At 51.7% G+C, this 27737-nt stretch overlaps 1 protein-coding gene across 1 annotated transcript; it reads left to right on the top strand.

Moving 5' to 3' along the window:
- Positions 1–1274: 1274 nt before the first annotated feature.
- Positions 1275–21877, top strand: LOC309812577 (keratin, type II microfibrillar, component 7C-like; the record flags this gene model as incomplete). Its single annotated transcript, XM_082636410.1, is given in 11 exon segments — positions 1275–1694; positions 3368–3580; positions 4150–4209; positions 4350–4445; positions 5106–5270; positions 5535–5660; positions 6068–6144; positions 6146–6283; positions 7041–7072; positions 21692–21809; positions 21811–21877. Coding segments are annotated over 11 exon segments (1512 nt in total).
- Positions 21878–27737: the final 5860 nt, after the last annotated feature.

Here is a 27737-nt window from a genome sequence, read left to right as displayed (position 1 = left end):
CTGGAGGGGCTGTCACCCTCAGAAGAAGTTCCTCAGCTCTTCTTCCTGAAGTTCCTGACCCCTCAGGGGCCTGGCTATCCTCCCTCAGCACAGACCACAGCCCCAGGTCTGTGCTCAATGAACATTAAAGACTATCCATCATTATCCTAATAAATGGCCCCAGGACACACAGGGATGCAGGGATGTTAGAAGGAACGACCATTTCAGAGCCCCCAGGAGCCAGAAATCACAGTGTCCTTGGACAAAAAAAAGCTACCTTCCCACCCCCGTCTCTGTGCAGAGCAGTCTCTGAATGTTCTTCTAAGGATGACAATTCTGGGGCTGACAAACAGGATGAGCCCCTGCCCTGGCTGGTGGTCTTGGAAGGAAGTGAGACTCACAGGACCTGTTTCTTCTTAAAGAGCCCAGGGACGGTGTCCAGAGCAAGTCCGTAGCAGCGAGGTTATCCCGGCTTCTGCCATCCTTTCAGCCAAGTGGGAGAAAGCGGCTAAAGGGAGGGACCCCCTTATCCACAAGGGGCCGTCACTGTGGCCACTGAGAGTTGTAATTTTGTGGGTGAGAAATGAAGGCTCTGGAACAGAAACCGCTAGGGTGGAATCCAGAAGGTTCTAAGGGACCACGTGCTCCAGTCCTCTGTTCTGCAGGGAGCATGGTCAAAATGGCCCCTCTGGACCCAAACCACCTCCAAGCAATGCTGCCTGAGTGGGTTTGGACTCACCTGATCTATCTGCCCCTGAAACACATGGATTTACTTGAGAATGTGTTCAGTGTGGAGCCAAGAGGACAGAGGTGATGACCGCTGGTGGTCTCCCCCAACCTGGGACCCTAGAACTTCTCCCTGGAGACAGTGGCCCCAGCCTCTACCCCATGCCCAGCCACCTCAGACAGTTGTGGAGTTCAAACCCGCCTCCAGGTGTGGGTGGAGACCATCTCACAGGGAGACTGTGAGAAAATTCATTACCTAATGTATGTAAATGAGCTTTGAAGATGAAAAGTGCAAACACACGGTATCCCTAATAACATCTTCAATACTTCTAGGGAAGCCCAGAGTCGCAGCTGAGCTCACCTTTAAGACAAGTCCTTGGGGAGTCTCTGGCAAACTCTCCAAGCCAATAAACAACATAAAATGACTTTTCACTCCTTTCATGCAGCCAACCCCAGCTCTCCCCACCAATAAAAGGACCAGGATCAGAGGAGCCAGAGCATCCTAAGCAGCTCACACGCCGCCCTCGACACCCCAGCGCGCTCAGCCTCCATCCGTTCAGATCCACACCATGACCTGCCGCTCCTACAGGATCAGCCCAGGATGTGGGGTCACCAGGACTTTCAGCTCGTGCTCAGCTGTGGCCCCCGAAACTGGCAGCCGCTGCTGCATCAGCGCTGCCCCCTACCAAGGGGTGTCCTGCTACCGGGGGCTGACGGGCTTCGGCAGCCGCAACGTCTCAGCCCTGGGCTCCTGTGGGCCCCATATAGCAGAGGGCGGCTTCCACACCGGCTCCTGCGTCCACAGCTTCGGGTACCGCTTTGGTGGCGTGTGCAGCCCCAGGCCACCCTGCATCACCACCGTGTCGGTCAACGAGAGGCTCCTTGCGCCCCTCAACCTGGAGATCGACCCCAAGGCACAGTGTGTGAAGCACGAAGAGAAGGAGCAGATCAAGTGTCTCAACAGCAGGTTCGCTGCTTTCATCGACAAGGTCAGTGAGGCCTGGGATGGTCCAGAGACAGCCCCAGCCCTGCCCTCCCCTTGGGAGGATCTGTAGGGGAGCCAGCATGGCAGCCAGCAGCAGGAGAGAAATGCAGACCAGTATGCGCGGAACAATCCGTCTTCTCGTTTAATTCCTGCAAAGTATATCGGACACCCATTGTGGTCCAGAAATTGAGCCTATAGTCTATAAAGTGTGTGTGTTTCCTGAGACAAGACAGCATGGGAATATCAGAGCTGCCACTGAAACACAGGGCATTGGGTACCGGAAGAGTGGGAGTGGGGAGAGGAGATTCCTGCGGTGGGGCTGCTACAGAAGTCGTTAGGGTGCTGCAGCTCCGGAAGTGTTTAGGGTGCTGCTCAGAGCCATGCTGCCTCCCCACCCTCGCCCTGCCCCTCCGCCATGGGAGTCCTCAGGCGGGCTGCTTGTCCGGCCTCACATGCTTGGTGTGAGGATTCACGGGGTTCATGCAGGGACAGTGCTGGCACACAATAAGTGCTTGATAAACGTTAGCTGTTAGCATTCTTTTCCAAGGACAGTAGTGGGTGGGGAGGTGTGACAGTTAACCAAGCAGGCTTGGCAGCCTCCTTCATGGATGCAGAGCTGGGAATGGGGAAGGCAAGCCCGCCAGGCTGGCGGGAGGAGGCCCACCAGTGCAGAGCGTGAGGAACCTGGAACTGCCCTGAGGCTGCCTCTCAGAAAGGCCACCTCTGCATCTCCCCTCATGTCGGCTTCTACTGTGTCAGTGAGGCCTTACTCCAGCTGAGGAAGTATGACCAGGCTCTGGGGTCTGGGATCGGGGGCAACAGGGGTACCTTCTTATTATCCCTTTCTCTTTAGTGATCTCAGTTAATACTCAACATGACTCAATGGAGTAGCTATTATCATCTTTATTTTTTGAATAACAAATTGAAGCTGAGAGTTTAGTGAGCAGCTTAGACAGACTATGGTGACAGGCAAGTGAAGGGGACTCAAGGGCCATGAGATCCTGACTCCTTACTAATTATGAGACAATAAGTTAGTCATTTCATACCTTGGGGTCTGTGTTTCCCCTTCTGTACTATAGGAGAAATAAGATCCCCCCACAAAGCGTTGTGAGAATTGAATAAAATTGATTGATAGGTACAGATATAGACAAAGATGTGTGTGTGTGTGTGTGTGTGTGTGTGTATCTTAGCACAAGTCCTGGCACCACATAGTAAATATTCAATAAATGTTTATTGCATAAATGAATAAATGAAGAATGACTGGTAATTAACAAGTCATAGTTCAACTGATTGAGCACTTACTGTGTGTCAGAAACTGTTCTAAGCACTTTACATATAGTAACTTGTTCAATTTTCACAACTTTAAGGAAGGTACTATTATCATCTCTGTTTTGGAAATGAGAAAACCAAGCACCCAGAGGTTAGACAATTTGCTGTTACAGTGGCAGACCTGGGAGCTGAATCAGACCCTTGGCCTCAAGCTGGGGGCACTCACACCCACAGTGCCTCCCTTGGGGACTGGGAGCAAGGCCCGCTGAGTCGCAGACACTCCATGGCTCAGCCCTTGCCTGGCCCTGGCTGTTCAGAGAACATCAGAGCAGAGGGAGAGAGAGCTCTGGGGAGGCAGGCACCTCCCCAGCCTCCTCCTGAGTCTCTTTCTCCCACCCTGGGCGGCAGGTGCGCTTCCTGGAGCAGCAGAACAAGCTGCTGGAGGCCAAGTGGCAGTTCTACCAGAACCGCCAGTGCTGCGAGAGCAACCTGGAGCCCCTGTTCCAGGGCTACATCCAGACGCTGAGGCGGGAGGCCGAGCGCGTGGAGGCCGACAGCGGGAGGCTGGCCTCGGAGCTCAGCCACATGCAGGAGGTGCTGGAGGGCTACAAGGAGAAGCGAGTGCGCCCGACCCAGAATAACAGGGGCAGTGGGAAAGCTCCACCCACAAGCCTCTTGAAGCAGCTTCATTAAGATTCCTGCCTGTCTGTCAACAGGGGCTTCCTGGGACCCAAGGCGATGGTCAGTAGGGCCCTAGGTTTTTTCAGATTCTTTGGCTCCACCTCAACCCCATGGAGGCCCGTGAGTCTGAGAGCTGTTTTCGGGGGAGTAAGGAAACCCAATATGGGGTTCTACAGCTTTCTTGTTCCTCCACTCCCGCTCACCTTCATGACACGGGCTCTGTGCCCTTCCTGTCCATGGCACCACCTCTCTTTGGATCTAGGATGCAAAGATGATTTTAGACTTGGGGGATGGAGTGTTACTCATCCAGAGGCAGCAGGAGTGGGGTGGAATAAGCCAGGCTGGGACAGGGCTAGCCCACGAACAATGCACAAAATAGACCAAGGAGAGGACAGGATGATGTTTGCACAGTTCATCCCTTCTGAGCCCCGGAAGAGCTTGCCCAGGAGCTGAGATGGTTGCCAAGCCCCGACCCCTCACTTCCGGACCCTGTCTCCCCCACCCCCAGGTATGAAGAGGAGGGGGCTCTGAGGGCCACAGCAGAGAACGAGTTCGTGGTTCTAAAGAAGGTGAGGGGCTGGTCACAGGGCAGGGAGGGGGGGCACCCTCTGTGCAGCCTCCACCGTGGTGGGTCACCACACCGACCCAGAGGCACCTTCCGGGGGCCTCTTCCCACATGCACGCCCCCTCCTCTTCGCCCCACTGCCAGGACGTGGACTGCGCCTACCTGCAGAAGTCAGACCTGGAAGCCAACGTGGAGGCCCTGGTGGAGGAGTCTAGCTTCCTGAAGCGCCTCTATGACGAAGTGAGAAGGCCCCTGCCAGCCAGCCAGGAAGCAGGGAGGGAAGGCGTGAGGACTCGGGGGAGGTGTTGTTTGCGTGTTTGCACATTTCCCTGAGTGATGGAAGCATGTAAAGAACATGCACGCACAGGCAAGAGGGACGTGTCGTGTAGCTGTCACAGACACGTGCAGGTAAGCCCCAAGGACGGTGGCGCTTGAGTGTGCTTGGGCCTTTCTGTGCCAGTGAGCCCCTGGGTGTTGCAGTGTGTGTGCCTGTGTGCTGGCCTTTGTGCGTGTTGGTCTCTACATAGATATGAAAGAGTATATGTGGGAGGGGGATAGGGTGGGTTTCCAGTTAGAGAGGGGGTCTTAATTCCTGGACAGATCACTAGTCCCGGCATTCAGACCCCAGCTCCCTTGCTGAATGACTTTGAGTCAGGCCTTTTTCACATGCTGGGCCTCAGTTTCCCCCTTTGTTAAGTCGTGGGCTGTCCCCAGCTGACCTCCGAAGCCCCTCCCAGCTTTACTGTCTTATGATGTACCTGTGTGTGGATGAAAGGGAGTGGGAGTCATGTATCATACATGACCAGTGCCCCATCCAGGGAGTGGACACGGCCCCCAGGGGTGGAGCACGTGGCCCTGACAAGGCACCAGAACCAAATGCATTGGCTCTCGGCCCCCCAGGAGCTCCAGGTCCTCAACGCCAACATCTCAGACACCTCAGTCTTCGTCAAGATGGACAACAGCCGGGACCTGAACATGGACTGTTTCGTCGCCGAGATCAAGGCTCAGTACGATGATGTTGCCAGCCGCAGCCAGGCTGAGGCTGAGTCCTGGTACCGCAGCAAGGTGAGTGGCCCAGGACACCTGCCTCCTAGACATGGCACTGGGAAGGATGCGAGTTGCATATTAGAAAAGGCTTCTTTTGTCTGGGGATTTTGATCTTTAGGGATGGTAAGAAAAGGACTGACATCTCAGTTTGGGGGTCAGGGTGGGGCTGCCATGTCTGGCTGCACAGGCTGAGCACTGTACAAACTTCACAATCATCCATGCTGTCCTGAATGGATGGGATGTCCCACCCTGAGCCTCAGGAGCATCTCTGCTTCCCCCAAGTGCGAGGAGATGAAGGCCACGGTGATCCAGCACGGGGAGACCCTGCGCCGCACCAAGGAGGAGATCAGTGAGCTGAACCGCATGATCCAGAGGCTGACGGCCGAGATTGAAAATGCCAAGTGCCAGGTATGGGTTCCAGGAGAGCTTGAATACCCAGCACAGGCAGACTGCAGCACCAGGCCCTTTGCCAGCAGGAGAGCAAAGGCCTGGCCCTAATCAGGCCTCAGAGTGTGCCCGTGAGGAAGTAGGGGTCCAGAGAAAGGGCAGTGCCCCTGGCACATCACGCAGCACTGGAGCTGGGATGAGCCGTATCACTGATGTTCCCCCTCCCTTGCCACCCTGCGACACCACCAAAGGAGAGATGTTGAAAAGTGCCCATTCCTCCCTCGTGTTCATAGTCCCATTAACTACCTGTTTATAGGTAGTTAACCTACCTTTTCTCTGGGACCCTTGCCCCAGCTCCCTCAGCTCAGGGGAGCCAAGTTGCACCTTCTCTCTCTCTCATGCTCGTCCTCTCATCTCCTTCCCCACAGCGGGCCAAGCTGGAGGCCGCCGTGGCCGAGGCGGAGCAGCAGGGCGAGGCGGCCCTTAATGATGCCCACTGCATCCGGGCTGGAGGAGGCCCTGCAGAAGGCCAAGCGGGACATGGCCTGCCTGCTCAAGGAGTACCAGGAGGTGATGAACTCCAAGCTGGGCCTGGACATCGAGATCGCCACCTACAGGCGCCTGCTGGAGGGCGAGGAGCACAGGTGGGGCTAAGGAAGACCTCGGGGTCTAGAAGGAGGAGGTCCTGGTCCTCTGGCAGTGAATTTCGCTGAGCCCAAATGTGAGCTGTATCTCTGCCCACTGCTAGTACAGCTCAAGTTCAATAATAATGATAATTTACTGAATGCTTAATAGGCCTGTCCTAGGTGCTCATTTTAATCCTCCCAGTCCAGTGAGGTAGGTATCATTTTTCCCATCCAAAGGTAAGGAAATAAGGCCCAGCGTTCAGTGACTTTCTCATGGCCACACAGTTAACAAACACAAGAGCCAGGATCTGCACCCAAGACATGTGGCTCTAAAATCCATTGTCTTCCAATAGCTTCCTAAAGGAGACTGAAGCTTGGCCTGCCCCGGAGGTGGGTGCATTATAAGGATGATGCACCCTATGGCTGTAGCTCTTCCTTGGCATCAAGCCCTTTCACACACGCTGCTGCATTCAATTCGACTCTCCTTTCTGTGAGCCTGATAGGCATTATCCAGGGTGGGCCAAGTCATTCAGATTGGAGGCCACGGGTAGAGTTCATAAACTCACTCACCTCTGCTGAAAATCAGAAGGCCTTGTCTCTGTGGTCAGAGAATAGTTAAAGAGAGTGAGCATTTCATACAGACTTTGGGAGAGCACTTCCTGCCTCTTGGGGGTTGGATCTGTACACAGGAAGGCCCTCTCTGTGGCCAAGCAACCATCTGCCTCAAGGAATCCAGCTCAGTGCCCAGAGTTAACAGAGTTTTCTTTCCCCTTAGGCTGTGCAAAGGTGTGGGCTCTGTGAATGTCTGTAAGTACCCACTTGAAACACCCCTAGAAAAATGGCTTTGTTGATGGGCAGATCTGAACCTGACAGCCTAACCCACTAAACCCGGAATGTTCCGGGCCTGGGAGGGAGGGGGACTTTCATGCTCCCCTCTCCCCCCCCCCACCGCCCCGCCTCTTCCCTGGAGGCATTAAACGAAGTTTAGTTGAGCGCCATCCACTGGTGGAGGTGTGAACTGCAGGCCAGGGTAATAAGGGCACAGTAGCTTTGCCCCTCTGAGTGTAGGGGTCCTCGATTCCTTCTCACCCAGGTGCCCAAGAACAGCGGTCCCCAACCATTGTGGCACCAGGGACCAGTTTCGTGGAAGACAATTTTTCCATGGAGGTGGGGTGCGGGGGGGTGATGGTGGAGTGATGGGGAGCAGCAGATGAAACTTCGCTTGCTCACCCACGGCTCACCTCCTGCTGTGTGGCCCGGTTCCTAGGGGTTGGGGACCCCTGCCCTAGAAGGCTGAGATGCTGAGGAGAACAGGGTCTGAGTTATGAACCACTAAACCCCTTTGAGGAGGAGGAAGCTCCTGCGGTGCAGAAGCCCTTAGGGCCTGTCCTGGGTTGGTGACATTACAACAGGCCACTCAGCCCTTCCTGTCCCCTCTCTTCCCACAGGCGTCAGCAGCTCCCGCGGTGGAGTCACCTGGGGGGCCTCATGTATAGCACCACACCGGGCCACCAGATTGCCTCTGGCCCCACGGCCACTGGGTGCAGCATCACAGTGATGGCGCCCGACTCCTGTGCCCCCTGTCAGCCCCACGTCTCCATCTTCAACTGCGGGAGCAGGTCCGTCTGCTTTGCCTAGAGTCCGAGGCCCCGCCTGCGTCCCCCGGGCATGGAATGGTGTGTGAATGGAAAATGTGTGCTTGCTGCCAGAATCTTCCACGTGTTCCTCCAAGGGAAAGACCCTCCACTGCTCTCCACCACCTTCTCATTTTAGGGAGTTGTTTCTCGGTTCTCCAACAGGCTTCAGTTAGAGAGAGTCATTCCCAGCCCTTTTACTCAATTCCGATTTGACTCCTAAATACCAGTGGCCAATTTGTATTATTCACCAGGCTCTCTGGGACCCTACCGGTCACCCAGGGCCGCTGGACATTGTGAAAATTTGGCCTTCTCCTGGCACAAGGAATAAGCCTAATTATACAGCCTGGTCTCCCACAACCTGAGAATCAGAGAGGAAGCAGCACCCCCCACCACTTCCAGCAGCTCCCCTCTCCTGGCCGGGAAGGTCTCTGCAGGAAAGAATTGCCCCTTGGTCATTTTTGTTTGTGTTTTGCTTGTCTCTCTAACCAACTGCCTTCTTCTAGGTTAACCTGTTCCAGCCAAACTCCTCCTGTGACCTCCCAGTTGAGAGGCCCATTATGGGGGGAATTCTTTTGACTTTGGACAGATCTTGCTATTCAATACACCTTTATACATTTCAAAGAAAACCCCATGGTTGCTCCAAGGTCACCCCCTGCCGATGCAGGAGGGATCTGTCCAGTGCTGAGTGGGTGGGATGGAGCAGGTGAGACCACTACCTGGGTCTCCCTCTTGCTATGACTGTCTGTGGGTGCCTCGCCTTCTGGGTTGTCTCAGTCCTTGTTTCAATAAATGCTGCTGCTATGCAAAGACATGTGATCTTGTGAACAACACTGTCTCTGTACCTGCAACATGTTCGACACTCGGAGCCCTCTGGCCCCATCTCCAGCTGGCCAGTCCTTTCCAACCCCATGCAGTGTTTCCCAGCCCTCCAGCGATTCTGCCTCTTCCTGTCCACTTCCATAGCCTGATTCCAGCTCAGACCCCTCAGGCCTGGACCACAGCTCCAGATCCCCACATGACCTCTTTTTCCCCATCCCCACCCCACAAACCCCCCTCCCCAGCAGCCAGAATCCCAAACTCATAGCTCTCATCCCCTACTGCCTGGTTCACACCACTTCCCAGCATATGCATGTGCTCCTTATGTCAGAAACAGGCTCCTCCATCTCCTCTTTCCCCAGCTGCTCCTCAGCCCTGTGCAACCCCTCCACCCAGATGCTCACCTTCCCAGATGCAGGCTCCACCCAATGGAGACAAGTCTGCCGCCTGAGGCCTCCCAGGACTATCCCACGTGGACACATAGGCTACCCCACACCCTTCCTCCCATTTGCCTTTGCTCAGCACTCCCTCTGCCCCCCTTCCCTACCCTCCCCCCCCAAACACACACATCCCCCGCTTCCTGCCCCACAGTGTCTCAAACCCTAAAGATCTCTGGTTCTTTCTTTGTGGCTCGTGGCCAGGGATGTCACTGGGTGTGTCTGGACACTGGATCAAGCTGGAAGTTCCTGGAGAGTAGGAAGTGTCTCCTCCTGGCTTTGACCCCCAACCAAGTCCCAGGATGGGGCTGCAGAACATGTCAGTCCTGAGATGGTTGGATGAACTCAGGCAGCTGGTAGAGCAGGAGGTGTAGACATCAGCCCTCTTGGGCTCACCTCCATTTCTCCATTAGGAGAACAGACTGGCCGTCACTATTCCAGGCAGATATCCCCCTGCCGGCCTCCTCTGCTGCCCCATCCCCCAGCCTGTCCCTGGGAGGAGATGTTCAGGGCCTGTGCATTCTGATGAATCCTCATCTCAGACCCAAAGAGCTATAACTCCACTGGAGGCCTCTCCCGAGTGCTCAGACTGCTGCTGTTTGAGGTTTGCCAGCTGACACCAGACAGGCCTCCTCCAAGTTTCTGGCCCCCTCTCCTTCTTTCTACCATCTCTCTGGGCTTCAAGGGCATGGTCATACTCACAATAGGCCAACATTCAGTTTAAGGCACATCATTCATCCACAGGAAAGGTTAAATCTCCAGGGCTGAAACGTCAGGAGATCAAAATTTGAGCATCAGCTCTGCCATGTCTCAGAGAGACGCTGGGCAAGAAGTGGCCTCCATGCTCTGGGCGTCAGCCTGGGGGCCTGTGCAGTGAGTCTGTGCTTGGGGAAAACACCTTGATGTTACCTTGGGTCTGGGCCAAGCATAACTAAAATGCCAAATCTGATATTCAAAAATATGACGCCGTGCATTGAAAAGTCAAACAACCAGGAGCTGGGAGATATTGATAAGCTTTTTAATAAGTTTCCATGTTTTGTGTGCATGGCAGCCCGAGGTGCCATCAGCTTATGAAGATGAAACCTCTCCCCACCACCCTCCTTGCAGCCAACAGCAAAAATGCAGAGCAAGCTCTTCTCTTTTCAAAGGATTCTGGGTCTCCCACAGCTCTCTCCTGAGAAAAAAGCTATTCCTTGCAGAAAGCCAAGGGCATGCTCCAAGAGTAACTGAGGATTAAAGTTTCATTAGAAAAAAAAAATTTAAGGAGAAGACAAATGGTCTGAATCTCTCAATCAAGAACAAGCCAGAAGAGCAAGGGGCCCAGACAATAAAGTAGGTCCATGTTGGTGGCTCCAGGGCTCTTTTTTTTTTTTTTTTTGAAACTCCACAAACCAAGCTGAGACCCCCATCAAGACAAAATCAGACCTTCTATCCATATTCTACTCCTATGCAAACATTCAATGCCCTTCCCCAAAATACACAGGATCTCCAAAGGATAAGGAAGTATGGATTATAGTGCTTTCAAAAAATCAGGTAAGCTAGGGCTTTGGGGTCTTCTTCGTTCCTTTCGGAGGCCACAAGTGCTCTTCCACCAAGTCTCAAATCCCCTCTGCTTTGGACCATCCTCACAAACACCCACACCCAGGCTGCTCCTTCTCCCGGTCCTGGTGTTGCCAACTGTTCCCTGCTTCAGTCCTTGGGATCTTGGGAAGTACAAACTGGAGCCGTTACCCACCCGAACCAAGCATGGTGGGAAATGCAGGGTAACCACACAAGGAAATCACAAAGTGTAACCCTCTTTGGAATGGACAGGGACATTGGAAATAACCATCTGGGAATCACCTCTTGTCTGGTACCCCGCTCCTATACCCTTGGTGCTACTGAAGAGTGGTGGTGAGAGGCAAGTAGCCAGGGAAGGGAGTGGGTCAAGGGAGCACTCAGAAGATGAGCTTTTGCGTTAAATATGGAGGAAACACTAGAGGCACAAATATGCATATACACACCCTCCACCACCACCATCAGAAAGGAGAGGTAGACCCTCCCCCATTTCTACCACCTCCCCTTCTCCAGCCCCATCCTGGTACAACACCTTTCCCTCTGCAGAGCAGATCTAGTGGCCTTTTGAACCTGATTTTCTCCCCAGCTCAAACTTGGTGGAATCCAGACCATGCTGTGCCCAAGATGCAGCCCCTGCAGGACCCTCTAAGCCCAGGAGGCAGAGACTAGGGGGATACCACATGAAGAAAGATCTGGAGAACGATCCCAGAGTCCCAGGGGACCAATGTGCCCCTTGGGGACACCTTCTGAAGTCATCCCTGGCATTGCCAGGGAGAACTACTCAAAGGTTCTATATCTTGAGATCAAATATGTATACTTGTGACAAAATATTTTCTACCCAATCAGGTCTTTCTTTAAATGCCTTTTTATAAATCCCAAATAACATAAGGTGAGAGAAGTAAGAGTTTTTCCTATAAAACAAGTGAAAGAATGTTGTCCACCAGAAACCCCTCTCTCCATCTTACCACATCCAGGGGGGACACCTTTTGCATCTGAGGGGACTCTGAATAGACTTCCCTGGTGGGACTTCTTGAGGACTGTCAATTCAGGAATAGGCCGGAGACAGAGGCCCCCAATCAACTGTCTCTGTCCAGGTCATCAGGGCAAATGTCCTCCCACCAGAAGTCTGAGTTTTAATTCTGGATCCCCATATAAGAGGCATGTGTGAACTGCCCCATAATAAGGTCTATCCAAGATTCTTGGAGAGCAGAAGCTGTGGGGAGATGTTTCTACAAACATTTCCAGGAGGTTCTCTTATGTCACCTTCCACCCCTTATCTCTGGAGTGTCGTAAGGTAGGATCAGTTGGAACCACTCATCCAGAAGCATTCTGATGCACCATGATTTTATTCTCAAGGAACAACCGAGGCAAGGCAGTGGAAAGTATATGAACATTGACGTTCCCTAGACCTCAGGTTGGATCCTGGACTAGCTGTGTGACCTTAATAAAGTTATCAACTTCTCGGGACCTTAATTTCCTTATCCGTGAAATGAAGATAATGCTGTTGCTGCGAGCAATGGATGAAATACATGCATGATGCGCCAGACACTTAGCTGGTACTTGTGAACACAGACTCCATTCTCCTCCTCTCTTCTGCCTTTGTCCCCACCTCACCCAGCGTGGGTGGTCCATACTGGCTCTGACTTTTTGACAAAGTCAAGGAGAATGGCAAAGAGATGAATCTGATCCTGTGAGAATCAGAGGGAAAGTCACCTCAATGGCCAAATTATCTGAGCCACCCTCACAAACCAGTGACTCTCAAACTTTAGTTCTTATAGGACTCACCTGGAAGCTTGCTTAAATTCAGATTCCTGGGCTCATCCCCAGAACTTCTGATTCAGTAGTTCTGGGTGGAGCCCAGCATCTGCATATTTAACAAGTCCCCTCACCCCCAGCCCCTCGGGGATCCTGATGTCAATGGTGGTCCACGGACCACACTTGGAGAAGCACTGAAACAATCAGGGAAAACAAGGAAGGGTGCAGGCACTGACCTGGTTGCTAAGAGGAAATCTCTGCCATGACATTTAATCACACACACCAAAAGAGAGAAGGAGCCATATAGGAATCACCCAAATACAATAAAACTCCAAATCACCAAAAATAAAAACCTGGGAAGGGGCCTCCCTGGTGGCGCAGTGGTTGAGAGTCCGCCTGCCGATGCAGGGGATACGGGTTCGTGCCCCGGTCTGGGAGGATCCCATATGCCGCGGAGCGGCTGGGCCCGTGAGCCATGGCCGCTGGGCCTGCGCATCCGGAGCCTGTGCTCCGCAACGGGAGAGACCACAACAGTGAGAGGCCCGCGTACCGCAAAAAAAAAAAAAAAAACCTGGGAAGATTAGCCTCAGTCTTTCCATCCTGACATATGCATAGTTGGGGGATGCCCTGGGAACATACAATCTCTCAGATCAAGCGAAGGGACTCCCAGAGCCCCAGCCCCACTTCCCCTGCTGCCCCATCAGCACTGAGGGTCTATACAGAGCCCCTCGTCCAAGGGCAAAGCACAAGGGTGCACCCATACACTGCCGTCCCCTACCTGGGTCCCTGCCCGGAGGGCCTGGCCCACACAGTCAGTTCTTAGTAAATGTCTACTAACCTGAAGTTAGTTGGGGAAGAAAATGACTAAGCAATTTATATGAAAAAGCCTTTACATCCTTTCCTGGACCACAGCGAGGGGAGACTCAATGGAGGTGGCAAGAATGCCAAACCCAGGGTTGACAGTCAGAGTAAATCATAACTCCAGTGAGAAGGAGACTGGAGAGTTAGCTCTGGCTTCCCAGCGAGGGCCAATCTCTAAACTGACATTTGGACCTGAGAGAGAACAGATTTCCCCGTTGCTCCACTTTCCACCCTCGCCCCGTCAGACCCCATCTGTCCAGAGTCCCACCCCCCATTATGCAAACCGCATAGATCTCACACTGGAACAGGCCCCCACTACAGAGGGGGAGCAGAGGGCACCGCTGCCGATGGCCATGCCTCCCAGGCCACGAGGGACGGTGGAACTGAGATCCCCGCAGCCATGCCACCCTGGGAACGGTTCATCCCTGTAAGGAGACAGCGGGTCTGAATTCTCTTCCATTCCAGACATGGTGTGACCCAGAATTTTTCTGGAACCAATGACTACCTCTCTTCACATGCTAATGGACCAGTGACATGAACCTTTTTAAACTACAGGAAAAGCTAAACCCATGGCCATCTTCTTGAAGGAGTATGATTAGCAAGTTGGACACCTAAATCTACTTGACTAATGTTGCAATGTTGAAACCTTTAGGCAAAAACTGACTGATCACAGGAGAGGAATCATCTAGAAATATGGTTGCTGGAAAGGTGAAGGGAACAGATAGACCCCTAGGCTAGGGGCTGCACACACACTGAATTATTAAAGATACAGATTTAAGAGATGCTTTCAGTAGCCCCAGCTGATCAGAATACACAGCTCATGTTTTTTTCTCATAAAACACTGTACCACTTGAGGAGTATTCTGTGTGGCTGAAAGACTTGGGTGACTTTTGCAGAACTAATTAGCGGGTCCGAATTTGCCACATGCATAAGCTTAGGCTTCATGGATGCTCCAGATGGATCCACGTAGGGGCCAAATATTTTGGACCATCCATTTCTATCAGCTCCCTCACCCAGTGCCCTGTGGACAAGAGGTTCAGTCGCCAGTCAGAGGCAACCCGATATTAAGGCCACTGACCCCCAAAGCACCATGCCCACCCACATCCCCAAACGTGCAGATATTGATGGAGTCCATGCCTTCCCACACCCTACAGGGGAGAGGAGAGTGAGCGGTTAGCACCTGGTTCCTCTGTTCTTGAAGCAGGCCTGTTCTCCTCCATCCTGAAGCGGGGAGGGGGAGAGATGAGGGGTGGGGCCTGCTGCAGAAGGATCAGGGCTAGCACTGCTCCTGGGGATCCCCAAAGGACAGCGGAGTGTTAGTTTGCAGGATCCAAAAGACCACTTTATGCCCTGTTTGCTTCTCGGCCATGGAAACTCAGGGTGTTGAAAAGTAGGGGTGGGGTGGGGTCACCCTCCTTGTCCCTGTGCTAGGGAGAAAGGTGATGGGAGCAGCTACTGCCGAACTGGACACCTCTGCGTAGGAAAAAGCTTCCTAGCATCCAAATGGATCCATTTTTATCTCGCTCTTTTAAATGTTACCCCAGACACGCACCTGACTTGATAAATTCAGAGGGAGGGAGGTAGGGTGGAGGGTGTGGTAGTTAAGAGCCTGGACCCTAGAGCCAGGCCTGCCTGGGCTCAAATCTGGCTGAGCCACTTACTAGCTGGGTGACCTTGCCCAAGTCACCTAAACTTTCTGTGCCTCAGTTTCCTCAGCTCTAAAATGGGAATGATAATACCACCTCATAGGATTGTTATAAGCTCTATGTGTAAAGTGCCTGCAGACAGAGCCTGGCATGCAGTAAATCTGATGTAAGGGTTTGCTGTGAGCACTATAAACATTTCGTTATGAGGAGACATTATACCAGGACCTTGCACTCTTCATAAACACCTGTACTTTCTGTTCTCTGTCTCTCCCCTTTTTAAAAAAACTCCCAGCTTCAAAACTTTTCCTCCAGGAAAGCAGTGCTCTGATTCATTCTGCCTAACTCAGAACACTTCTCCACTCCACAGCTTCTCAGGGGATATATGCATCCAGCTCACCTTCCTCCTACGTGAACCTGGCTTTGCCACAGCCTCAGAACTGTGCCCTTCCAGAAGATTCGATTCTAACAAATGCCCATCATGGTGCCTGTCGGGCCACAATACTGGCAGCAGCTATCTCCAGGTTGAGTGATTATGCCTGCTTTTATTTTCTGTGTTTTCCGCAGTGAGAATTATTTGTATAATCTAATTACACACGTTATATGCAAAAGGAGAAGGTCTATTAAAAGGGCAGTGGCCACCATACGCAAAGATACTAAACCACCTTTTAAAATCTCATGTGTAGGGAACGATGCATCATTCATTATATGATTGAGTTATCAACACACTAATGATGATTTCCGTAATGAAAGTAAGTTTCATGGTGCAAATGCCGAGAGCCACACTGAGTGCTGGCAGGTGGATTAGGGACTTCCGGGTGCAAAGGAGGAGACTGTGCTGGTGGCTTCACTCAAAGTCCTGAGGAAATGGACAGAAAAGTTTCCCTGCTTCGGTCAGCTATGGCCAACTGCTTTGGGTGCCACTCTTGTCAGATTTCTAACACTACCCAGGTTAATAAAGAGTCTCTCCATGGGTGCGGCCCTGCCCGGCCACCCTGGATAAAGATATTCTAATTCTGATAATAACCTGTTTCTACATACACTTACTATGTTCCGTTAACCCTTTGAATCCCTGCAACAGCCTGAAGCAGTGGATTTTATGATTATCTGTTTTACAGATTAGGACACTGAGGCATAAAGGTTCGAAGCTAGTAAGTGTAGAGCTGGGATCTGAACCCAGGTGATCTGGCTCACAGCCTGTGATCTTAACCTCTATACTCTACTCCCTGGTCTAGCCTGCTCCCTGGGATGGGATCCAACTCAGAGGCAATAATGACATGGCCACCCAAGGCTAGAGGCCCATGTGCCATCCGATGTGCAAATCCACATTGCTCCCTCCCATGCTGACTTCACCTGACCCTGATTCTTGGCTCAAACTGTCAGCACAGCCTGAAGTGTCCTGTCCCTTTCCTGCCCCCTTAGCTCCTTCCTCTACCTCCTCCCCTGAGAAGCCTCTGACATCCCTGGGACACTGAGCCCAGTCACCTGGAGGATGGATGGATTTGTGTCTGCCCCTGTCTTCCCTCCTGGGCAAGGATACTGCGCTGCTCCTGTCTATTCACTGGTCCTGAACCCCAGACTATCCAGGCTGATAGGATTCCTTGTCTGTGCATCTTAAATCAAATGGTCTTTAACAAACCTTCTAAATTATTGCAGCTTTCACAACCCACTGAGATGTGACTGCAGAAACACCCTTTCAGCCAACAGGGTAGAATAGTTACCTGGGAACGAGTTTTAGATGCAGCTGGAGGGGCAATGCGGGAAGGGAGAGAGATTGTTGGAGTGCTAGCCAGGAGGCTGATGCAGTTCTAGCTTAGCCACTAGCTAGCTGCGATCTTGGACGAGCCCTTCCCCTCTCTGAGCCTCAGTTTCCCTATCTGAGAATGGGGAAATGGCAGAACTCTCTAGATCTCTAGAGACTTTGCCAGTTTGAATGCTCTCTCCCTGGAGATAAGTCAGTGAGGCACTCTTCTAGCCCGGAGTGGGGATGTGAAGTGACCCTGGACCCGTTCTCACCGGCTCTCCTCGCCCTCCAGCAGTTTGCGATAAGTGGCGATCTCCACGTCCAGGCCCAGCTTGGAGTTCATCACCTCCTGGAACTCCTTGAGCAGGCAGGCCATGTCCCGCTTGGCCTTCTGCAGGGCCTCCTCCAGCCCGGTTAGCTTGCAGCGGGCATCATTAAGGGCCTCCTTGCCCTGTTGCTCCGCCTTGGCCACGGCAGCCTCCAGCTTGCCGCACTGCAGGGAAGGAGAGGAGGGAAGGGGCTTGAGAAGAGTGCAGGCTGTGGGAACCCTGGTGGGTCTCCCATGGCCTTGGTCATCCCAGTTCACCTCATTCAAAATGGTCAACTTTTAAATTACCTAGGCAGGGAAATCACAGCCATTTGGAGCTTTCTTCCTTCATTTCTTAAACCACCTTATTGTAAAACTCAAGTCCATGGTGAGCCATTAGGGGAAGGAAATGTTAGCACTAGAATCGGACTAACACTAATATAAGATAATTATCTTATATTTTTGTACTGTTGCTGTTTACAAGGTACTTTCGCAGATGGTATCTTATTTGACCAGGAAGTTACCCCTGAGCTTGTCAGAACAGGCATGGTTATTTCCATTATGCAGATGAAGAAATTGAGAGTCAGAGACGTTGTGACTTGCCCTGAGCTACCCAATTAGTTAGTGCTAAGCCCAGATTCTCAGAGGCCACTGTATGGGGTCTCATTCCTTGGCCCACTGAGGTGAGCATGCTGGAAGAAGTTCCCCACACACTAACTATAGCTCCTTCTTTTTGCCCAGCTTAAGAAAGTGTAAGGCACTCCTACAACTCAATAGGAAAAAATAATAATAAAGACAAAAAAACTTAACCCAATTTTTTAAATGGTCTAAGGACTTGAATAGACATTTCTCTAGACAAGACATATAAATGGCTAACAGAGATATGAAAAAAAAAGTTCAACATCACTAATCATCAAGGAAATGCAAACCAAATCCACAATTTCACAGGCTATCAACTGTCTGTTAACTTCATAGTCTTTCATTGAAGTAGAATTCTTAATTTTGATGTGATCATGTCAATCTATTTTGTTATCTTGTGGTTTTGATTTTTTAAATTTTTGGTGTGGTTTTGATTTTTAAGGTTTGCTTAAGAAGTCTTTCCCCACCCTTAAGTTACAAGGATATTCTCTTATATTTTCTTCTGTTTGCTTTATACTTTAATCTTTCATGCCCAGGCCTTGCATTCATCTGAGGTCCCCCATGGTATATGGTACAAACTGGACTCCGGCTCTACATAGGCTTTCCATACAGTGGGTCTATTTTTACTAATCTCACCAGCTGAATAAACAGCCTTTTACTTGTTGCTACCTTCATCAAATACTAAGTTTACCTTACAACAAAGGGCCTGTTTTGAGCTCTCTCTTCTGCTCCAGTGGTCCAATGGTCCATTTACCTGCTCCTACACAGGTACTAGACATTTTTATTACTGTGGCTCTCGAATCCTCAGACATTCTCTTTGCTTTCCTTTTCCTTTTCTTTTTTTTTTTCATTTTCTTTTCCATTATGGTTTATTACAGGATATTGAATATTGCTTTCATTTTTCATAACTGACTTTACTATAAATGGACTTTATTTTTTGCATAAAAATTATACTGATCTCATCAAGTCCCTCAAAAGAAATTCAGATGGAATTTTATTGCATTATACTTATAAATTAGAGGGAATTGATATCTTTAGAATATCAGGCCAAATTATGTCTGAATATGATATAATTCTACTTAATCAGATTTTTTGTATTTTTTATAATAAAGCCTTACACTGTTTTTCATGACTATGAATACTTTTTTGCTATATCACAACTACTTCACTGTTTTTATCACTCTTAGGAATGGTATCTTTATTTTTCTATTTATTGTCCAATTGGTTGCCACTGATACTGAAAAACACTTTTTAATTTTTGCAAGTTGACCTTGTAACTAGAAGCACTGCTCAACTCATTGTATTATTTCTAGAGTTTATTGGTTGATTTTTGTTGGTTTTTCTACGTAGCTGATCCCATTGTCTACAAATAATGCCAGTCCTATCTCTTCTAATACTTGCGCATATTTATTTTCTTGGCCAGGCACTTGGCCAGTATGTCAAGCAAGGCATTGAGAGCGGGTGTCCTTGTCTTGCTCCCAGTCCTCATTGGAATGAGCCCGAAGTTCATCCTTCAGGTCTGACATCCTCTCAGCTCCACCAGTGCTCATCTACTGCCCTTTGAATAGTTCTGTGCTTTTCTGCCTTTCTTCATCTGGCAGTGCCTCCACCCTTCCGACTTTTCCAAGCCCTTCCCACCCTTCAAAACCCAGCTCAAGCCTGACCTTTCCCACAGAGCCTCCCTGATTACACCAGCTCAAGGTGAGCTCAGCCCCTGAAACAGACCAGAGAGGGCCCCTTGTCAGGTAATTGACAATCAATCACAAACTGCCTTGAAAAACAGGTGTCTAAGGCTTCCCTGGTGGCACAGTGGTTGAGAGTCCACCTGCCGATGCGGGGGACACGGGTTCGTGCCCTGGTCCGGGAAGATCCCACATGCCGCGGAGCAGCTGGGCCCGTGAGCCATGGCCACTGAGCCTGCGCGTCCGGAGCCTGTGCTCTGCAACGGGAGAGGCCACAACAGTGAGAGGCCCACGTACCGCAAAAAAAAACCCCAAAAACCAGGTGTCTCTTACCCGTTTAACTTGTACCTATTTCCGAATCTACCCGACTGAGCAGTCAGCTCCTGGAGGACAGAGCTGTGGAGTATGTGAAGGTGCCACGATTTATCAGCTCCAGGCCATAGGCCTCAGTGTGTTGCAAGTTCAAGATCAAGAAGGCAAAACCGGAGGCGGCAAGATTGGAGAACAAAGCAAGCAAAGGCGAGGCAGTCCCCGTCCTGGTCACAGGCGATGCAGGCTCAGCCTCGGGTGCTTTCACAAAGACCATCTCATTTCATCCTTATGGAGGCCCAGGAGGCCAATGTTCCAATCCTCACTTTTCAGATGAAGAAGCAAGACACACAGAGAGGGACTAGCTTGTCAGGCAGCTAGTCCGAGTCAGACATGGGATTTGCATCCACACCTCCTGACTCTCAAATCCTCTACTTCGCTGCAGCAGCCTCCTCGCTTCCACGGCCAGACAGCAGACAGGCACAGCCAGGGCCAGGATAGTCCTCTTGAGCCCAGTGATTCTACCTCCAGTAATTTATTTTAAAGAAATTATTAGAGATGTGCACAAAGATATATTTGTGAATGCTCATCACGGAGTTGTTTATCAAAAACCCATGAAGAAGGGACCAAAAAGTAAAAGGCTCATGGATATTAAGACAAGAAGAAATGACAAAAGTCAGGGCATCCATGGGTCACAAGCCAGGCAGACAGGCAGGTTACCACCAGAAAGCCACACAGTTATGAATAAGGCCCGGTGATGCTCGCAAACCCATGGAGGTAGGCAGGAATCAGAGGACCAGAGCTACAGGGCAAGCTCTCATTCCAGGCAGCGGGGACAGGTCAGCCCCCAGGCCAACTCAGGCCAGCCGTGTGAAGGGCAGGCACAGGACACAGGCCTTGGCGACTGAACCAGCCTGGGATTCGGCCAGAGCCTTTATAGCCCGTGGTGAGGGTGGGACGCAATCCAGCCTGGAGCCCAGGTGGAAGAGAGCAGCCTGTCAGGCTGCTGCTGTACCCTTGTCAGCTTCCTGTCTACGGCTGTTTTCAAGGGGCTCACCCTGTCTCAATTCTCTCTGTTCTGGGCCATTTACAAATAGGTGCTCTAATTCAAGCTTTCTAGGGTGGCCATGATTGCCTCGTAAAGCTGCAGGGCTGTGGGCTGTTTTCTGCTCACGCAAGGATGACACTTCACAGCCGATGCTCACTGTCCCTTTGCAAGGTTCTGCTGGCCGCATGCAACCCAGACCAGTCACCTTGTTAAAGTACTCAGGGTGGGGGGAGCACCTCCTGCCTCTAGGCACTCGCCTCATCCTCCCAGCATCCCAGTGAGGCCTGGATTGCTGTTCATATTTTACAGGTAAGGAACCTGGGGAAACATCACTTGTCACGGGTCTCAAAGCTAGTAAGTGGCAGAGCTGAGCTTCCAACCATGCTTTTTATCTCTGGAGTCCATGCTACCGTCATCTCCCATCAGGACAGGGGCCTGGGTACACTCACAGCTCCCCCAACCCAAAGAGATGGGTGTGTCTACACAAAGACCCTCAGTGAAGGGTCCAATGTGACACTGAGCTTGCTGGGTTGGGGCAGATGTGCAGGATCAGAGGACAGAGGCTCAGTTACCAGCGTGGTGATAGAGAAATGCTTTGTGGGAGACCCGCCATGTTGCATCCCTCAGCATCTGACCGAGACTTAATCTCACATAACTATTGCATGTGCATTGAGAACCATCCATATGCTCACCAGTTCCAGCTTCGAGGGCTGGCTACCTTCCTTCAGTTTCGCTCTCAGCCATGGATGTCCCAGGCCACCGTGCTCCTTGCCTCTGGCTCTGAGCTGGACTGCACACAGAGCGTGAGGACCAGGACCAGAACCCAGGGCTCCTGACTCCTAGGCTAAGGTTCCTTCCACACCTTCAGAACTAGAACTGAAGGCCCTTGTGTCCTTCCCTGGAGGGTTGGACAGATCAGAGAGGCCAAAGGAAGGTGGCCAGATGGGGTGGCCACCAGCCAGGCCTCCTGACGCTGCCCTTGTCCCCGCAGGTGTCAGCAGCTCCCGGGGCGGGGTCGTTTGCAGGGACCTCTGTGTGTCGGGCTCCCAGCCGGTGACGGGCAGCGTCTGCAGCGCCCCTTGTAGCGGGAACCTGGGGGTGAGCACCGGCCTGTGCGCCCTGCGGCCAGCTCAGCAACAGCTGCGGAGGGGGTTCCTTCGACCTGGGGAAGTGCTAGGTGGCTCTCAGAGAGAGCCAGAGAGGCCCCTTCTGCCTGCCAGACGTTCCACTGCCCCCACTGCCAGCTGAGAACAGCCGCGCCTCGGTAGCTGTCCCCCTCGTTCTGAGAATACACCACACTCTCCTTCCCATCAGCCACTTCTCTGCTCCTCTTTGCCCACTGGAAGGGGATGCTGCGTGGGAAGGGACCCCTCCCTTCTGCTGTCTGGGCCTTTGGCCCCGCCCAGGAAGAAGGGCTCCCCTTCCCAGGAAGGAGCACTGCTGGGCCACCTCCCGCAACTCTCTGGCCTCTTGTCCCCCGTTTTTCCAATAAACTGAGGGACCCGCTTTCTGTGCTGTGATGTGTTGCTTTCTGGGAGTGAGTCCCTGTCCACCGACGGGTGAGCACACCAGCCCATGGAGGTGGCCTGAGGACTCGGGTGCTTCTGGCCTGCTCTCAACCTGTGCACTGGCAGGGCATGTCCCCACACAGTTCTGGCCTCCCCTGGACAGGCAGTGCCAACCTTCCACCTCGGTCATGCCTCTGGGTCTGGGGTAGTTGGGGACTTATTCTTCTGACTGGTTTTGAAGGGAACCAGAGGAGGGCATGGGATCTGCTGGAAGGCTGTGTGTGCGCGCGTGTGCGTGTGCATGCGTGTGCGTGTGCATGCTTTCTGGGCACGCCACCTCCCTTTCTGGGCACACATTCACCCTGCTCCCCCGCCATCACCGCCACACACACGCACCACAGCCACCACTACCAGGGGGCTACCTGTGTCAGTCTGGACCCCACCCCACCCATTCCTACTGCTGCCCATCAATCAAGGGGAGATGAGACCCTTGACACCCACCTCTCCCCCCATACATGCCTCTTCGGCACCTGGAACGGCCTCCCCACCAAAGCCCTGTAGCCGGTGAGGGGAGACCGTCTACTCCCTCTGTCAAGTGCTCTCTCGCCCCACTCACTGCCCTCAGCCCCAGATACCTCAGAGCTTCAATTCCGGGGCTAAGCTGGCTCCTCTGCCTCCACCATGGCCTGACCTCACCTGTCCTCTGCTCAGGGAGAGTCTGGGAGGTCTGGGGGGAAGACCTTCAGGAGCCCTTAACCCCATTCCGGAAGCACCAAGCCTGGAATAGCCCCGCTCCTGTGCTGTCATTTCCTTCTCACTGGCCCTCTCCTTGTCTCCCTTCACCCAGCCCTACCCCGGCCCCAGTGCCGGTCCTTCCTCAGACCCTGGACTTTCTATGCATCTCACCACGCTGTCCCAGGAGGACCCGCATCTTCCCTCACTCCCTCCTGGTGTCTCTAGGGTCCCCTCAACTCCTCATCCAAGCCCTCTCTGCTCCCCATTGCCCTTGCCCCTCCCCCTCTGGAGCCCTGAGTCTTCAGCCTTTCACTTCCTTGTTCTGCAGGCCAGGCTCTCAGTTCTTCCCTGACTCACTTCCCTCACCCAGACAACCTCACCCTCAAGCAAGAAAGTGCCTCGGTGTCCTTCTCTCGCTCCTCTGCACACACTTCCTGGGCAATCACATCAGCCCCTTGCCTTCAGTTCCCACCCTGGTTAACGTCCTCCCTGGTTCAAAGCCTTCAGCTGTGCTCAAGTCCCGATGGCTCTCCTGCTGCCCTGACCTCACTCCTCAGCTTCAGACCCACTTGCCCCAGTTCCTCCAAGATCTCTCCACTTGGCTGTCCTGGAGACTCTTCCAACACAGCAGACCTTCAAGCTGTACTCACTACTTCCCGCTTTCTCCACCGGTGTCTCCTGCTGCCTCTCCCCTGTCAAGATCATCAACACAGTTGCCCAAACCTGAACCTATATGATCTATCCGGGCCTTCACCCTCACCCTCAAAGCCAATTAACCCCCACGTGCTTTCCTTTTCTACCTCCTAAGTACCCCTCTCATCCATCCCTTTCCTCTCTCTCTGCTGCTACCACCCACATTCCAGCCACCACCACCTTGGTTGGAGTCCTGCTCGTCTCTCCTTCCAATCCATACTATGCAGCAGCCAGAGAGATCTTTACAAAACACAGATCTGACCTATCAGTGGTTGAAGTCCAGACTCTTCACCATGGCATGCCAGTCCTGTGTATCTGGCTGTGACCCATCTCTCAGTGTCTCTCATCACTCCCCACTGCCCCGCTCCTTCCTCCCCTGCTCTGACTCAGGGGCCCTGAACACTTGTCAAATGAGGGCTGGATAGGGGCCCTACAAGGGCTTTTTCAGTTCTGACCCTCTGGGGAAGTGACTCTGAGCTCTGCTCTGGGATTGTAACACCTCCTTCCCAGGGACTTAAGGAGGATTCTGTAATAACTGCCAGCCTTGGGAGGTCATCCACATGCCACCTAGGGAAGCCCAGGGAAGCTCCACATTTCTGGAGGTGATGCACCTGCCTTTCACCTACCAACTCAAGGGACCAAGCAGGACTGACATTGCATACTTACCTTCTGTTAGAACCTCCTGTTCTGAGTCCCTGAGCCCTACCTCACATCTTACAAAAATTTTTAAAGAATTATAGCAGTTCTAACTACAAGAACAGAGACCATTCAAAATGAAAAGAGGCCTCTGGGCTCCTAACCTCCTACAGACAGGAAGCAGGCTAAGAACACATGGGCTGTTTATCATGGGAAAAAAAAGGATGATACAGAAGGTGGAGCCAAGATCCCAAAGGATAGAGCCAAGAGCAGAGGGAGAACCACTTCCAGGGAGCAAAACTAGGCACAAATCAGATATAGCCACTGCCACTACACCAGGAGGAGTTTGCAGTGGGTGCCTGACTGTACTTAGAGTTGTTATAAATCAGGGACTTCCAAGTGCCTCCAGCTTTTCCTCTTTCTAAACAAGAGTGCGGGAATTCCCTGGCTGTCCAGTGGTTAGGACTCAGCACTTTCACTGCCGTGGGTCCAGGTTCAATCCTTGGTCAGGGAACTAAGATCCCACAAGCCATGTGGCGCAGCCAAAATAAAAGTAAAAATTAAAAAAATAAATGAGAGTGCAGACTATGGCTATCCTATCCCATCTCACCATTGCATGATAGGTGTGGTGGACATAAATAATTGCCATTTAATTCACAGGACTTCAGACTGAGGTAGACCATAATGGGGGAGCTGCAACAAAAGAACCATATCCCAAGAGCTTCACATGTAACTGGATTGAATCTAAATAGCAAGATCCTGAAATTCAAGCTGATATAATAATGGGGAGAAATCTGGGGGGGTCTTTGGAGGGGTGAGCATATGTTGTTTGTGGGAGGGACATGAATTGTTGAGACCAGAGAATGCACTGTGGGATCTAGTCTCCACAAGTGGCCCCAACAATTCCTTCCCTCTCTGCACATATAAGCCATCACAAGGAGAAGCCTATTTCCTCTCCCCTTGAATCTGAGCTGACCCTGTGACTGCTCTGCCCAATAGAATATGGTGGAAGTGAACTTCTGAGCTCAGGCCTAAAGAGGACTGGTTGCTTCTGCTTCCTACCTTCCTTCTTCTTGGAACCCAGCCACCAGGCTGCGAGGAAGCCCAAGCAGCTACATGAGAAAGGCTCCTGTGAAGGAGAACCAAGTCCCTGGATGCCAATTATCAAAGTATTTTCTCTCAGCTCCAGATTCACCCGTCATTGCCTGCTCTGTGAAAATTTAGAGGGGCTCTTTAAATATTTTCCTTTGTTTGCTGGCACAATATTACGCTTTGTCAGTAGAGGACGCTGGAGAGATATTGCAGGAGGAAGGGGCTTTCCTTCCTGGTTCCAGGTTCCTCCTGGCAGATTCTGGCAGCACCCAGTTTCTCCAGAACTGCTCCTGCCGTGCGGTAACTTCACTGCTGCAGTGCACGGTAGTCAGCAGTATCCTGAGGCCAGCAGCTTCCAATATCCTTCTCAGGTGGTTTTGAGGTGGAGACATGTCTTCTTGAACAGGTTTCCCTAGCTTTCCCTGGATCTGAGGCCCAGATCTTGGCCACAGGGGGTCCACTTCCTTGGGTGCACTCTCTCAGGCCTAGGGGTAGGGGCTGCTCCTTATATCTGCAGCTCCTGTATGCTTTATTTTGTTTTAATAAATTTATTTATTTTATTTATTTATTTTTGGCTGCATTGGGCCGTTGTTGCACGTGCGGGCTTTCTCTAGTTGTGGCAAGTGGGGGCTGCTCTTCATTGCGGTGCACAGGCTTCTCAGTGCTGTGGTTTCTCTTGTTGCGGAGCATGGGTTCTAGGCACGCGGGCTTCAGTAGTTGTGGCTCGCGGGCTCTAGAGCGCAGGCTCAGTAGTTGTGGCACACGGGCTTAGTTGCTCCGCAGCATGAGGGATCTTGCCAGACCAGGGCTCGAACCCATGTCCCCAGCATTGGCAGGAGGATTCTTAACCACTGCGCCACCAGGGAAGTCCAGCAGCTCCTGTATGCTTTAGATTTTTTGCTTCTTACTAGCCAGTCTCTCATTACTCAATCCCCTGTTATAGTTAATAATTATTTATATTAAACTTCATCTGTTCAAATTATTGTCTCCTGATTAGGCCCTGACTGACGTGTCCTGGCCAATAGCTCCAGCTGAACTCATAGCTGGTGGCTAGTACCAAATCCAGCCACATGGAATGAGGTCATTTTGGACCTTCCAGACATCCTAGCATCCCAAACAGCATCACATAAAGTAGAAGAACTGCCCAGTAAGCCCATCGAGTCATGAGAAATAATAAAGCATTATTGTTTCAAGCCTCTAAATTTTGGAGTGATTTGTTATGTGCAATAGATATCTGAAGCCTCCCTACAACCCAGGAGGTAACATTATTCCATTTGACAGATGAAGAAGCTAAAGCTCAGTGAGGATCAATGACTTGCCCACAATTACAGAACTAGTAAATGGCTGAACCAACATTCAAACATAGGTTTGTATTAACCAAACTCTTTTAAATACATAATCTTACTTAGGGAGCCAGAAGGGGCCTTAGGAATAATGTCCAACATCCCTCATTCTATAGCCAAAGAAACTGAAGCTCAGAAGGTGGAAGCAATTTGCCCAAAGTCACCCACTTAAGAAATGGCAGAATCGGGACTCTGAATTAGAAGCCTGGTTCTCCTGACCCAAATCTCTTCGTCTCCCTCACACTGTCATCCCACATGCCTTCCTTCACCCATTTCCTCATGTACTTTCCCCCTCCAAGAATGTCCCCAGCAGGGTGGAGGGGACGATCACCCTGGTTGAGAAGCCCTAGGGCACATCTGGCCATGTCTAGGGACATCTTTGGTTGTCACAATTGGAGGTGAGGAGTACTACTGGCATCTAGTGGGTAGAGGCCAGTGCTACTGCTAAACATCCTACAATGCACAGGACATTCACCCTCCAACAAAGAAGTCTCCAGCCCAAAATGTCAATAGTGTTGAAGTTGAGAAACCTTGGTCTATAGAAACCCATAACCACACAAGGCAGGGAGGGATTCCCTGCCTCCATGGGTCTTCTCTTGTTTTTCCAAGCCTCAGGTTGCTCAAGGCCAGATGGGCAGCTTCTACTGCAGTCATTTTCACCTACTGAAAAATAACTAAGTGCATGAGAGGTGCTGAGGAAATCTCTGGCAGGGAGCACCTATCACATTAGGGCCCTGGCATTTGCAAGACTCTGAGGCACCAGGTTGGATTAACTACAATTAGTTTATTGGAAACACAGAGTGAAATAAAGGCAAACAAACTTGCAGGCAGTTGACTCACTGGCTTTTTTAGAAGCCTCTGCAGGCATCCCTGGAAGGTGATGGTCTCCCCTCCAATGGGTCACATCCCTCACAGAGTTACAGGAAAACCACCATCAGTGTTCTTTATCTCCATTCCATAGGTACAAGCACACTGGCAGATTCCCCAGGATGTGCAGATGGGGAGATCCTGGGGCCTGTCCTGTTCCTCC

Source organism: Mesoplodon mirus (genome assembly GCF_964341445.2).
Source record: "Mesoplodon mirus genome assembly, chromosome: 11".
Taxonomy (NCBI): Eukaryota; Metazoa; Chordata; class Mammalia; order Artiodactyla; family Ziphiidae; genus Mesoplodon; species Mesoplodon mirus.
Note: the sequence above shows the minus strand (reverse complement) of the source record. Positions and strands in the feature narration are given on the sequence as shown.